Here is a 14,748-nt window from a genome sequence, read left to right on the forward strand (position 1 = left end):
CAAGCAGCTGCCTAACCCTATATGCCACAACAATTACCCAAGAGATGACATTATAAACCAAAAGATAGACTGGCTAGAGAAATTTTCTGAAAATTTAATAATTAACTCTTTGATAGTCTTACTCCTGCTCCAAGAGTTGCTTTGCAGAGTTTTCTAACTGTTAGCAGCTTGGACCAATTCATCAAGACATACCTCTTCTGAATCTTCTGATTTGGTGGTTTCTTCATTCAAAACATATCGTCCTCTAAAAAACTCTCTGATCCTTAGATTTAACGTTTCGGTTTCTTTTTTCAAGTTCTCATAACTTGGCAGTGGTTTAATGGCTGTCTCTGAACCTGTAAAAGGTAGAGACTCATCCAGGCTGTTCTGAGATTCTCTCAAAGCAGGAGAAAGACTATCTGGGTCAGAGTTGATGTCATCTTCATCAAGTTCATTAACCAGAGATGCTGAAGAGGGCTTCAGACACACAGAAGCATAATTCTGACCATACAAAAACCTCAAAGTTTCTTCTGTCTTCCACTCGATCAAAGTCTCCTTCAGGACTTTAAGTAAATTTGTCTTTGCAATTTCAGGACACACCTGCACTGAGCTAGAAACTTGATTTGGTCTGGCAAATTTCCTCTTGAAATGCTCAGCACTTTTCTTACTTATGCCCACTAGAGTTATTTCCGATGCAGTGTATTTACTGTCAGAATTTTCTACAGCTTTTAGTTCTTCTTGCAAAGGACTATTTGAAGAAATCTGGGTATTTACTCTCTGTAAAGGAAGTTCACAAGCAGCAGCTGTCTCCTGACTATCTAATCTGCAATTGCCTAACTGCTCAGTGATATCTTCTATCGTCTGGTCTGTGTCTATGTGTTTGGAGTCTGCTTTTCGACCAGCTTTCTTTTTCATTATGCTTTTTTTGTGCAGCTGAGGCCTTGCACACATTTCATCTGGTCTGTTTCGTGGTAGAATAGAGGAAACAAAGTCTTGCTCATTATCACTGGCACTGTCACTACAAGTGCTAGACGAACCAGAGTCATACTGCTTTTCAAAATGCCCAGGATTATCAATATCTGATGTTTTGATGGCTTTACTGCACAACTGTACTTCTTCTCCAGAATCGCCACTGTAGAAGGAAAGGTAAAGAGTAAGTACAACAGGAAAGCAAAGTGTCCCAGAGCATTTCAGACTTGTAACTTTCAAGGTAGACATTTTTATTCCTTAGGCATGGCCTTATTTATAGATAGGCTCTAACGTATAGGTATCAGAGGTTGTAGTTTCTCTATATCTAATAGTCACTTGATAGACTTCTTCCATTTTCTTTCCTTTTGTCTTCCTTCCTAATTATTTTTAAATCGTTAAAGGAGTACACACAGCAAGAAAAAAAATCCTTTGATAATTAAGACTTTTTGGGGATTTTTTTGTTGTTGTTTCTATATCCGATTTATATAGCCTTTAACAAAGTTTTTATTTTGGGGCCAGCGCCACGGCTCAATAGGCTAATCTTCCACCTGTGGCGCCAGCACACCGGGTACTAGTCCCGGTCGGGGCGCCAGATTCTGTCCCGGTTGCCCCTCTTCCAGGCCAGCTCTCTGCTGTGGCCCGGGAGTGCAGTGGAGGATGGCCCAAGTGCTTGGGCCCTGCGCCCGCATGGGAGACCAGGAGAAGCACCTGGCTCCTGGCTTCGGATTAGCGTGGTGCTGGATGGTTGGAGGGTGAACCAACGGCAAAGGAAGACCTTTCTCTCTGTTTCTCTCTCTCACTGTCCACTCTGCCTGTCAAAAAAAAAAGTTTTTATTTTGGGGCCAGCGCTGTGGCATAGGTTAATCCTCTGCCTGCAGTGCCAGCATCCCATATGGGTGCCGGTTCTAGTCCCGGCTGTCCTCTTCCGATCCAGCTCTCTGGTATGGCCTGGGAAAGCAGAAGATGGCCTAAATGCTTGGGCCCCTGCACGCACATGGGAGACCTGGAAGAAGCTCCAGGCTCCTGGCTTTGGATTGGCCCAGCTCTGGCCGTTGCAGCCATGTGAGGAGTAAACCAGCAGATGGAAGACCTCTCTCTCTCTCCTCACTATCTCTAACTACCTCTCAAATAAATAATAAATAAAATCTTTTTTAACAAGTTCTTATTTTAAAAATTTTATTACTTGTTTTTCAAAAGGATAAATTACAAGAACATTATTTAATTTTGAAAAATCAAAAAAGAGATGGATAAACAGTTTCCAATTCTGGTTGGTCATCACCTAGAAAATTCCACAGAATAAAAAATGTAAGTTAACTGCAGAAAATGAAGTTGACAAATCAACATTTTCTTTTTTTTTTTCTTTTTTTTTTTTTTTTTTGACAGGCAGAGTGGACAGTGAGAGAGAGAGACAGAGAGAAAGGTCTTCCTTTTGCCGTTGGTTCACCCTCCAATGGCCGCCGCGGCCGGCGCGCTGTGGCCGGCGCACCGCGCTGATCCGATGGCAGGAGCCAGGAGCCAGGTGCTTTTCCCGGTCTCCCATGGGGTGCAGGGCCCAAGCACCTGGGCCATCCTCCACTGCACTCCCTGGCCACAGCAGAGGGCTGGCCTGGAAGAGGGGCAACCGGGACAGAATCTGGCGCCCCAACCGGGACTAGAACCCGGTGTGCCAGCGCCGCTAGGCGGAGGATTAGCCTAGTGAGCCGCGGCGCCGGCTGACAAATCAACATTTTCAAACAGAAGATATTTAAGTTTGAAAATCCAGGGTTATAACAAGATGCTAACAATAAAATACAGTTGTCCATATGACTATGTCTTTCAATTTTCTGATTAGTTCTGAATAAGTATTATGAAAGAGAGAAGGGAAAGAGTAGCTTTGCTAATTTAAACTTGAGACAGGAGAGGTGAACAGTTTTTCTCAAGTGCACATAAAAGAAAAGAACAACACTCTGAATGAGAATGGAAGAAAGAGGAAAAGTTTGTTCAGTATTTGATAGCATTCTTTATTAGAATCTTTATAGCCATGGGACTGTCTTTTGGATAAGAAAAGGGTAAGTTAAAAAAATTAGAATTAAACTTTCATACATTCCATATTTTCTCTTGGTATTTTTTTCTGGTTCTTTTTTTTCTACTTTTTTGTTTTTAAAGTTTTTTCTTGGAATTTTAAGGAAATTTTATTTTTTCTATAAATTGAAGATATACATAAAAAAAATCTCTTACTCAATTCTATGTAACTAACATAGTGATTAATAACCAGGAAGGTTAATCTCAGAGTTCATGATGTGTCTTGAGAGATGGCCATGACTGGGAAGCAATAGCATAAGCAGAGTTAAAAAAAAAAATCACAATTTGGGGATTTATATTAAAGTTTTAGAAACTCTTTCAAATAATTAAATAACAGACAGATTAATATCCTGAAATCCTATAAAATAAGATCATAAAAACCTTTCAACAAATGTAACTGGCAAAATCCAGCAGACAAAGAAAAACAGTATCTGAAATAGAGGCTGTGTTTGTGTAAGTTTGTGTCATATTTCAACAGGTTCAATTAGACTTCCTTAGTAGGAACAGCTGTACAATAAATCATACAGATCAAACACATCATCTTACCACCACAAAAGAAAAAGCTGGACAGGTCAAATATTTCTTTATGTGGGCTAGAATGGGACACCTACATAATGTAGCAGCACAATAAGTCCAAGAGCTCCTACCACCTGGTACACTCCTAATGTTCCTATTAACATGAGTACTACACAGAAGGTAAGTGATACTGATTCAGTCATACCTTTGTCCTTCCTTTAGCAGCTGAAAATCGGGATGGCTGTGACAAAAAACACAGAAATAGAAAATTAAATTCAACTAACACGCCAAACACGGTTAGGTGTTCACTGTAACTACACTGGGTCAAAAATACAATTAAAAGGGAACAGTTCATAAAAAGATTATTTCCTCTAAGAAAAAAAATTCAAGGACAAAATACCGTGAAACTCACTGACGAGAAATCTGGATTAGTCTCTTATCTGAAATTAACTCATTTTCAGGACTAAGTTCACATTCTATTCACCTAATGTTTTCTTTGACTAACAATGAAAGCAAATCACTCCCTTCTCTAAATTCAGACATTATGATTGTCTATACAATTGATCTGATTGATCATGTCCTCCTTTATGGCCTGCTACCAGAACTATTATCTACACATTTTATTTTTCTTACATTTAAATCTGGTTTCTTAACTAGATGATAAGCTCTTTGAGAGCAGAAATTATGTTTGTAATTCTCTTGTAGTTCCCTTATATGACCAATGAGAGACTTTTTGCCTCAATTTCTGAGAAAGCAGTCATAGTATAGAATAGAAGTGAGCAATGTAGAGCAAGTAATTTAATTTAATTATAGAAAGAATTCTGTTATGCAATACCAGAAACCACATTTAGCCACCACAGATATTTAGAAGGGGGAGAAAAATCTCTTTTCAAAGCACAATATAAAGCAGAATAAACATAATAGTAAATGAATTCACAGGACAGGAGAACTCTGTAAAATACTTCTGAAATAACCAAAAAAAATTGTGTCTTCTTAAAGAACTGAAGAAAAGGAGCTGGTAGGCTCCACACATAAAGAAAGGGTAAGGAAACAGAAATACTAATTTCTTGTTAAACTGTACACATGTTGAATATTGCATGGTACCCCATAAAAATGTACAAGCACTACATGTTAATTTTTTTTTAAAGGGGCCAGCATGTGGTGCAGCAGGTTAAGCCACAGCTTGTGACACTGGCATTCCATATTAGAGCTCCAGTTTGAGACCCAGGTGCTCTGATTCCAATCTAGCTCCCTGCTAACGCACCTGGGAAAACAGTGAACAATGGCCCCAGTGCTTGGGCTCCTATCACCTATGTGGGAGATCTGGATGGAGTTCCAGGTTCCTGGGTATGGCCTCACCCAGCCTCACCATTGCAGCCATTTAAGGAGTGAACCAGCTGATGGAAGATCTCTCTCTCTCTCTGCTTCTCTCTATATATCACTCTTCTCTCAAATAAACAAGTCTTTCAAAAAAAGAAAAGAAAAAAAAAAAGAGGCAGTTATTTGGCCTACTGGTTAAGGCTGCCACATCAGAGTGCCTGGGTTTGAGTACTGGCTGTCTCTAATTCCAGCCTCCTCTTAACACGCATTCTGGGGGGTGGCCAGGTAGGGCACGTGGTCCTTGCCACCTACATGGGAGACTTAGAATGGGTTCCTGGCTCCTAGCTTTGGCCTGGCCTAGCCCCAGCTGTTGCAGGCATTAGGGAAGTGAACTAGATGGGAGCTCTGTCTCTCTGCTTTTCAAATACATAATAAAAACAAAACAAAAATGTACCTTCTACAGATTGCAAAATGGATTAAACAAAAAGAAATATAAGGAACTAAATACACATTAAAGAGAAGCTAAGGCATAAATTATGGGATCACATATACCACTTGAAGGCCAAAATAAGGATACACTGAAGGTCATAATTTTACAGAACACTGTCAATTGAAAAAGTCAAGCTCAATAGATAGATGGAAGCAGAATTCATTTGAATTATGACATTTCAAGGCCGCCAGTCAAGAATGTTAGTCACAAGTATTTTTTCTGTATAATTAATCATCCCAGCATCAACTATGTAAGTAGTGTCTGGATAATATATCTTCCCTTAGTTTAGTTTCAAGTGTAGAAGGCACTGCAGAGAATAGGCTCTCTTGCTAATCCTTCCTTAAGTTATGGGAGACACTGTTAACTGATTAAGGGATTCATTCCCATTAAATTTCTTCTTGTCACCACACATTAGAGACATACAGAATGAAGTCAATATTGGCCATCCTTGCTCTAGTGCAGGGATGGGGAATGTTTTTTTTTTTTTTTCCCAGCCAAGGGCCATTTGGATATTTATAACACTATTTGTGGGCAATACAAAATTATCAACTTAAAAATTAGCATGCTCCAGATTTACTGAATTTCCAGTCCCACCTGCAGTCGCCTTGGCAGGCCTTATACAGCCCATGGGCTGATGTTCCCCACCCCTGTTCTAGAGATATGTCTGCAGTTCAGGAATCCCCCAAACTAAAAATAAATAATTTATGCCAATTTTAGAAATTTACCTTTTTTCTGCCCCCCTTAATACCTTAGCCAAATTAGGCAAAGCCTTTTCCTAGCCTCTCAATTATCCTGTTTACCTTACTGCTTTCCACTCACAAAATTTCTAATTACAGAAGTTATTGCTGCTTAAAAAAAAAAAAAAAGATACTACTTGAATGGTGACTAGCTTTGACTACTCCAAAGGATATTTTAACTCCCATTAAGTTTTTGTTTTGTTTGAAAGGCAGCGTTACAGAGAGAGAGGTCTTTCATCTGCTGGTTCACTCCCTAAATGGCCATAATGCCCAGGGCTGGGGCAGGCGAAAGCCAGATGCCAGAAGCTTCTTTCAGGTCTCCCATGTGGGTTCGGGGGTCCAAGGACTTGGGCCATTTTCTACTGCTTTCCCAGGCCATAGCAGAGAGCTGGATCGGAAGAGGAGCAAGCAATGACTTAATCCACTATGCCACAATGCACTAGCCCCTTATTAAGGTTTTTAGGCTTAAATAATTAGCTAACATTTACAACAGAGTGTTCGTTCTATTTTCCACTGACTACTTCCTCCACTTCGACTTCTAGTTCTGTCACTTTTATCCTACATCCTCATCCCATTCTTCCTGGATAAAATTAAGGTTCAGCACTATGCAGTAATTTGAATTTGGTCCTATAACAGGGTCTGAGCATCACTGGGGGAAAGAAAATTTGCATAGATAGTGGTGATTTTCAATTGGACTCTTACATTTAATGGCTAACTTGCAAATGCAGAATACATTCCATCATTCAACAAATTCCCTTAAAAATCAAATTCTGTGCGTGTGTGTGTGTGTGTTTTATATATATATATATATATCGACTATGTTGGGCACACTAAGTAATAGAAAGAATAGGTTCAGATTCTTAGTATGTTAAAATTTAGTAGATGAAAAAGTGTGTTCTAAAACCTTTTCAAGTATTAATCTATATAAGAATAAGCTAGCTACTATTATCATCCTCACATTAGAGATAAGGATACTGAGTACAGAGAGAATAAGAAATTTGCCCCAAATCACATAGCTAGTAAGTGGTGAAGGCAGGAGTCAAATTCAGAAAACACTGCTCACAGTAGTAATTATACTCTTGCATCATATAATTCAAGAGAATAAATGTGTTAAGTACCCTGAGAAATACATGAGCTGCTACAGAAAATCAGAGAAGACTTCCTGCTGAGCCAATCAAAAAAAGTTTCAGAGAGGAGTCATCAGTTGGGCTTTTAAAGACATAAATTCCTTTGCGGCGCTGGCACACCGGGTTCTACTCCCGGTCAGGGCACCAGATTCTGTCCTGGTTGCCCCTCTTCCAGTGCAGCTCTCTGCTGTGGCCAGGGAAGTGCAGTGGAGGATGGCCCAAGTCCTTGGGCCCTGCACCCCGTGGGAGACCAGGATAAGTACCTGGCTCCTGCCATCAGATCAGCGCGGTGCGCCGGCCGCAGCGCGCCGGCCGCAGCACGCCGGCCACGGCGGCCATTGGAGGGTGAACCAACAGCAAAGGAAGACCTTTCTCTCTGTCTCTCTCACTGTCCACTCTGCCTGTCAAAAAATAAAAAAATAAAAAAAAAAAAAAGACAAATTTGTATATAAAGGCATTTGAAGCTAATACTATTAATCTCACTCTGGAGCGTCACATCACAAACCTTCCCCCCTTTCTCTTTTAAAACATGTAACAATGCATAAATCCACCCTACCTCTCAAAAAAAAGACTCTGCCTGCCAAGCATTAAGCCCTTCCCCGTTTCAATGTAAACTTTCTTTAAACAAGACTGTACTCATCATTTTCAATTTCATATCTCCTGTTCAGCCACAAACCCTCAGTCTCCTGGAATCTGAACCCATAACTTCCCTGAATGTTTTTGGTAAGATCACCAAAAACCGTATGACTCTAAATCTAAGGGATATTTTTATTGGTTTTATTTTTCAATTTGAGGAGGAAAGGATCAGGATAAAAGGTGATCTTAAAGGAGGAAGAAAAGGAATGAATCATAAAGCAAGGCCCTGGAGAGAAAACAGAATCAGTAACACAGAGGAGGGTACTCTATGCATATGGTTATAAGACAGAGAAAAAGAGTGCACACGAAGAAAATAAAGTTGAAGGCGATTCTGTTGGATGCTTTCAATGGCTTCAGTAAAGTGGTAGGTGAAATCAGTCTACTGTGGGTCAGGGTCACGGGCTAATGAGAACAGAAAAGGTTTGTATATATCAGATCAGCAACAAGGAACAAAGGAAAAAAGAGAGCACACAGCTGCCAACAGAGCCAAAAGCAGGCAGAGTGCAAGCTTTGGTGACAGACTTGGAATAAAATCTCAAATACACACACACACACACACACACACAAACACAAACACAGTTACTTCACAAATTTTTTGAAAACCTGAATTGGAAGATGTTTCTTTTGGTGTAAAAATATTGAAATCCATCAGTTTTTCCTAATACACATTTCCATGAGCTTTTTGAAGATACTAGACATAATCAGTGTCCTGGACTGAGTCATCACTCCCATCTGAGCCTTAGCTTCACCATCAGGAAAATGAGTAACATTATATTTCCCTAGGAATGCTTTGAGAACTGAATTAAATGAAACTGAAATGTTAATGGTCTTAGATGAGAACTTTTCGAATAACATTGAGAAACTTAAGCACAGGAATAAAAGGTTGGCTAGAGGTTGGGAAAGTGGGCATGGCAGAAAGTTAAGGGAGAAAGAACCTGGGATTGACTGAGAGGACAATACTAATAGCAGACTCTGGATGTCAAGGAAACTGTAATAAGTGTATGCCAGCCCAGAAGAACAAAGCTGGGAGAGACAGAAGGTCACAATGAGGTCACCAAACAGACAGATAGCTGTAGATGAGATAGAGGCTGTGGTCAGAGACGGGAAACTCTTATTTCAAGACCTTGAAGGCAGAGTAGTTCCAAGTAAGAATGAGGTCCAAGTGTGGTGGAATCAAAGAGTAATCAAAATGTAAACTTATTGTAAATCATGAATATGCTTTAAGACAGTTTTACAAGAAATCCCCAGCTATGCAATTTGACCTTTTTTGAGAATTAAAAGAAAATTCAACCTCTAAAAAAGACAAGTAAAATGCCTACTATATGCTAGGTAGGTTTTTAAAAATTGTAGTAAAATACATCTAACATAAAATTTACCATCTAACACAATTTTTAGGTATGCAGTTCAATGATAGTAAGGACATTTACATTTTTACTATTATTATCATGCATCACCAGCACTTTTTTACTGTCTTAAGTGGTTTTATATTTTATATAATCCTCACATAACTTACAACCTTTTCATAGGTAAACCTAAAGCTTTGAGAGGTTAACCAGCTTCCTAAGATTACACAGCTAATAAATAATAAATCAAGTATTTGAACTTAGGCCTGATTTCATAGTATAAGCTTTTTCCATAGCATATTGCCTCTATAATTAATATCAGAAAAAAAAAACAACCAAAAGTTGTGGGGATACCATGTTTGGTTAATATATCATTGGAACTCATTATAGTTTACAAACTATTTTCTTCTCCTTCATTTAATTTCTCTGATTTCAGGTAGAGAACACCACACTGTGTCTAGATGTTATCTGCTTTACCAGTGACCTTAAATATCCTCTCTGATTTCAGTCCTATAAAATGAAGAAGGGTACCTGATGCTAAAAATAAACTAGATGAGTTTATTGAGGTATTAGATGAAAGGCTCAACATAAAACTTCAGTCTTTGCTATGCATTATTTTAGAATGAACAAGGTAACAATTTACATTGTTCTATCCTTTCATATGTGAAATTAAAATTCTCGTTTGTTAAAAGTGCTATTTCTCTTTCTGCTAAGTATTTTCCATTTTCTTCAAAATTTATATTGCTCTGGAGATAGTTCTATAAGTTCAATTAAAAAAACAAATTACAAACATTTTTATCTTCTTTTCACTAAGGCATAAATTAGATGATTAGTCGTAACTTTTGCAAAGTAAATCTGAAACTGCAAATAACTTATGTCAGAAAACCTACACACACTACACACACACACACATACACACACACACACGAGGGGAGTTTTCAAAAAGTTTATGGGAAATGTGTATTATTAAAAATTTATGCATGGGTTTCAAAAAAAATTCTTGCACCAAAATAAACAACTTTTAATTCTGTTTTCCACAAACGTTTGGAAGTTCCCTTGTATATGTATTTGTATATCTATCATCTGGAATGTGAACATTATATATAAATCAACAGAAGCAGCTGGTTACAATTCCCCGCTGTGGTGGAAACTTTTTAAATATAGCTTCAGACATGTTAAAATCTGTTTCAGAAAGCTTTTATTCTCCAATACTGAACAACAGAGGTGGCTGTTCAGGAAGAGGTTCTAAAAGTTGCTCTGCAGAGGTTTTTGGCTTCCGCACCTCTGAGATTATACTGTTTATTGCCAAGAAGCCATGTGTGAAAATCCCCTACTCTGGGCCACATGATGGCGCTTTTAGCTCTGTCAGCATTAACCATTCACCCCAATCTGATCTTTCAAATCATAATTTGGTTTTCAACATTTGTCCTTCCTGGTTAGATTTTTAGATTTTAATTTACAATTCAAAAAACTTCTCTCCTTCAAAGACTTGTCAAAGCACACATTTAATCAAACAGGATTTATAAATGCAAGTACATGTCTGTCTAAATGAGCACATTGTTTTAGAATATCAAAATGTATGTGGTCTGTTTCTGGCCACTATGTGGGTGAAACTTTTCTAACTCACAATGTGAAAAGGATCATTCTGCATCATGACCCAGACCATTCTAGGTCAATGTTTTGTCTCTAACAGGGCATCAGCAGCCATTTTCTGAGAGCATTGCTGCTCTCCATGAAATAAGCCTAGACTTCCAATATGTTTTCTTTTTCTTTCTTTTCTTTTCTTTTCTTTTCTTTTCTTTTTTTAAAGATTTTATTCGAGAGGTAGAGTTACAGAAAGTGAGAGGGAGAGACAGAGAGAGAGGTCTTCCGTCCACTGGTTCACTCCCCAAATGGCCGAAATGGCTAGAGCTGCGCCAATCCCAAGCCAGGAGCCAGGAGCTTCTTCCAGTCTCCCACACAAGTGCAGGAGCCCAAGGACTTGGGCCATCTTCTACTGCTTTCTCAGGCCATAGTAGAGAGCTGGACTGGAAGAGGAGCAGTCAGGACTAAAACTGGCACCCATATGGAATGCCGGCATTGCAGGTGGAGGATTAACCTACTGAGCCACACCGCCAGCCCCTCCCAATGTGTTTTCAAATCTTTTTTTTTTTTTTTTTTGACAGGCAGAGTGGATAGTGAGAGAGAGAGGGACAGAGAGAAAGGTCTTCCTTTTGCCATTGGTTCACCCTCCAATGGCCGCCGCGGCTGGTGTGCTGCGGCCGGCGCACCGCCCTGATCCAAAGGCAGGAGCCAGGTGCTTCTCCTGATCTCCCATGGGGTGCAGGGCCCAAGCACTTGGGCCATCCTCCACTGCACTCCCGGGCCAGCAGAGAGCTGGCCTGGAAGAGGGGCAACCGGGACACAATCCGGCGCCCCGACCGGGACTAGAACCTGGGGTGACGGCGCCGCTAGGTGGAGGATTAGCCTGGCGCCGGCTGTGTTTTCAAATTTTAAAAATGATAATCTACAAAGCCCTGATTCCAAAGTCTTGATAAAAGAATAGAGGTAGAATTCATGTATTTGTCCAAATCTTTCGTTAAGTCCGAGAAAGTGAGCTTACTGTAGTATAAAGCAGCATCTTGTAAATTTTAAGAGACCACCACTAGTTTTTGTTTTTGTTTTTGTTTTTTTTTGACAGGCAGAGTGGACAGTGAGAGAGAGAGACAGAGAGAAAGGTCTTCCTTTTCTGTTGGTTCACCCCCCAACGGCCGCTGCGGCCGGCGCACCGCGCTGATCCGAAGCCAGGAGCCAGGTGCTTCTCCTGGTCTCCCATGTGGGTGCAGGGCCCAAGGACCTGGGCCATCTTCCACTGCACTCCCTGGCCACAGCAGAGAGCTGGACTGGAAGAGGAGCAACTGGGACAGAATCTGGCGCCCTGTACAGGACTAGAACCGGGTGTGCCGGCATCACAGGCGGAGGATTAGCCTAGTGAGCTGCAGCGCCGACCAACTACTAGGTTTTAGCATTTAGAATCAGGCAAATAAATTTATACTATCTGCCAGCACTATGGCATAGTGGGTAAAGCCGTAGCCTGCAGTGCCGGCATCCTATATGGGTGCCGGTTCTAGTCCCAGCTGCTCCTCTTCCAATCCAACTCTCTGCAATGGCCTGGGAGAGCAGTAGAAGACGCCCAAGTGCTTGGGCCCCTGTACCCACATGAAAGACCTGGAGGAAGCTCCTGGCTCCTGGCTTCCAATCGGCACAGCTCTGGACGCTGCAGCCAACTGGGGAGTGAACAAGCAGATGGAAGATCTCTCTCTATCTCTGGCTTTCAAATAAATAAATCTTTAAAAAGAAAAAAAGACTAAGATAATGAAAATATATCTCCACTAAATGCTGTTATTTAAAAGAAGCCAATTTGGGGATGGCTAGGTGGTGTAGTGGGTAAAGCTGCTGCCTGCAATGCTGGCATCCCATATGGGAGCCAGTTCGTATCCTGCCTGCTCCATTTCCGATCCAGCTCTCTGCTAATTGCCTCGGAAAAGCAGCAGAAGATGGCCCAAGTGTTTGGGCCCCTTATCCATGTAAAAAACCTGGAAGAAGCTCCTGGTTCCTAGCTTCAGCCCAGTGCAGCCCAGGCTGTTGTGGCCATCTGGGGAGTGAACCAGCAGATGGAAGATCTTGCTATTTCTCCCATTCTGTTTGTTAACTCTGACTTTCAAATAAATAAAATTAGTTCTGTTGTACTTCATACCATATGTGAACAAACTTTATTTAAAATAAAACATTTCTGTAGAACTTCCATGTGTGTGCAACAACTAGACAAGTTTTTTAAATGCTGAATTCTAAAATTCTTACCCTTAGCACACAGTAAAAAAACCAATCCATCTGTAAAAAAAAAAAACAGTGACCTCTAGTGGCTTCATTAAATAACACTGGCATCATACCTGCCTTTAAGATTTTAGAAATTAAGGTAACAATGATGCATCCAGATACAGAAAATACTAATATAGTTATAAAATGACCATAATATAAGGACTATAGTGACTTTATACAATGAGACAGATGAATATTTATAGATTACTCACTGGTTTCTTTTAATCAAGTGGAATATGATGAATAGACTCTTGGCGTCTGAGGTGGGCACCTGGCTTAGTAGTTAAGATGCCTGTGTTCCATACCGGAGTGCCTGGGTTTGATACCAGCTCTGCTTTCTGACTCTGGCCCCCTGCTAATGCAGTTATGGCTCAAGTGACTAGTTCCTGTGCAGCTGCAGGTGTCTGGGGAGTCAGTTAATGGCTAGAGCTCTCTCTCTCTCTCTCTCTCTCTCTAAATCAGTAGATGGGAACTAATTCATTCTTTCCATGCCTCTCAAATAAATAAAAGTAAAAATTAAAAAACTCTGGTCTCATTCAAAATCTACCACTAAGAAATACAGGTAATCTTCTCTTTTTAAAAGTATGTATTTTCATCTACTTGAAAGGTGGGGTGGTGGTGGGGTGGGGGGACAGACAGGGAAATGGAGAGGGAGAGGAAGAAGGGAGGGAGTAAGAGAGAGAGAGGGGAGTAAGAGAGGGAGAGTAAGAATAAGAGAGGGGAGTAAGAGAGAGAGAGAGAGAGAGAGAGAGAGAGAGATTTTCCATCTGCTGGTTCACTCTTAAATGGCTGCAACTGCCAGGGTTAGGCCAGGCTAAAGCCAGGAGCCAGGAACTCCATCCAAGACTCCCATGTCAGTGAAGGAGCCCAAGCACTTGAGTCATCTTCTGTTGCCTCCCAGGATGGATTAGCAGAAAGCTGGATTGTAAGTGGAGCAGTAGGGACTTGAACCAACACCCTGATATGGGATGTAGACATCCCCAACAGCAGTTTAACCTGCTGAGACACAATGCCCACTCCCACTTAATTTTTCTCTGAATTAAATTTTCTAAGGACGCTATTTGTGATTCTTTTTTATCTTGTACACCAATACCAGACTAAATTATGGCTTTGATGGCTCCCTAGGACTTGAGGATTTACTGAACTTATCATGGCCACTTTTTATCTACCTTTCTATATCTTCTGTTTTTCCCTCCAACATATAGCATTCCCTCCTTATCTGTGGGGGGCATATTCCAAGACCCCCAGTGGATGTCTGAAACTGTGGACAGTATAAAACCTATGTACTATGTTTTTTTCATATGTGGCTCTAAGCAACTCATAGGTGGGTAGGATATACTGCCTGGACACATTAGACAAAGAAATGATTTATGTCCTGGGCAATATGGTACAAGATTTCATCATGCTATTTGGAAAGCATGCGATTTAAACATTATTTCTGGAAATTTCCATTTAACACTTTCAGGGTAACCAAAAATATGGAGAGTGAAACTTGTGGATAAGGGCAGACTATCCTAGATTCCTTATTTCAATATTCAATACCCCAACCCACTTCCATGAATTTCTCATTTTTGTACATAGTTTTCCATTATACAAGGTCCTAACTTTGCTATCATCCCTACTAAAGCCAATACAAAATTGTTCATTCATGTATTTGTTCTACCATTCCAAAAATAAACTCACAGGTTGGGTTTTATATCTATGGATGTATC

At 40.4% G+C, this 14,748-nt stretch overlaps 1 protein-coding gene across 4 annotated transcripts in view; it reads right to left on the reverse strand.

The window, feature by feature from the left end:
* RPAP2 (RNA polymerase II associated protein 2) overlaps positions 1 to 14,748 on the reverse strand; it is a 94,565-nt gene that overhangs the window by 65,522 nt on the left and 14,295 nt on the right. For all 4 annotated transcript variants that reach the window (XM_017346087.3, XM_002715864.5, XM_070078038.1 and 1 more), the window contains exons 7-8: positions 3,731 to 3,766; positions 193 to 1,111 (exon numbers count right to left, since the gene is read on the reverse strand). In XM_017346087.3, the coding sequence (XP_017201576.2) occupies positions 193 to 1,111; positions 3,731 to 3,766 (955 nt within the window). The remainder of the gene's footprint in view (positions 1 to 192; positions 1,112 to 3,730; positions 3,767 to 14,748) is intronic.

The sequence above is a fragment of the Oryctolagus cuniculus genome, chromosome 7, assembly GCF_964237555.1.
Source record: "Oryctolagus cuniculus chromosome 7, mOryCun1.1, whole genome shotgun sequence".
Taxonomy (NCBI): Eukaryota; Metazoa; Chordata; class Mammalia; order Lagomorpha; family Leporidae; genus Oryctolagus; species Oryctolagus cuniculus.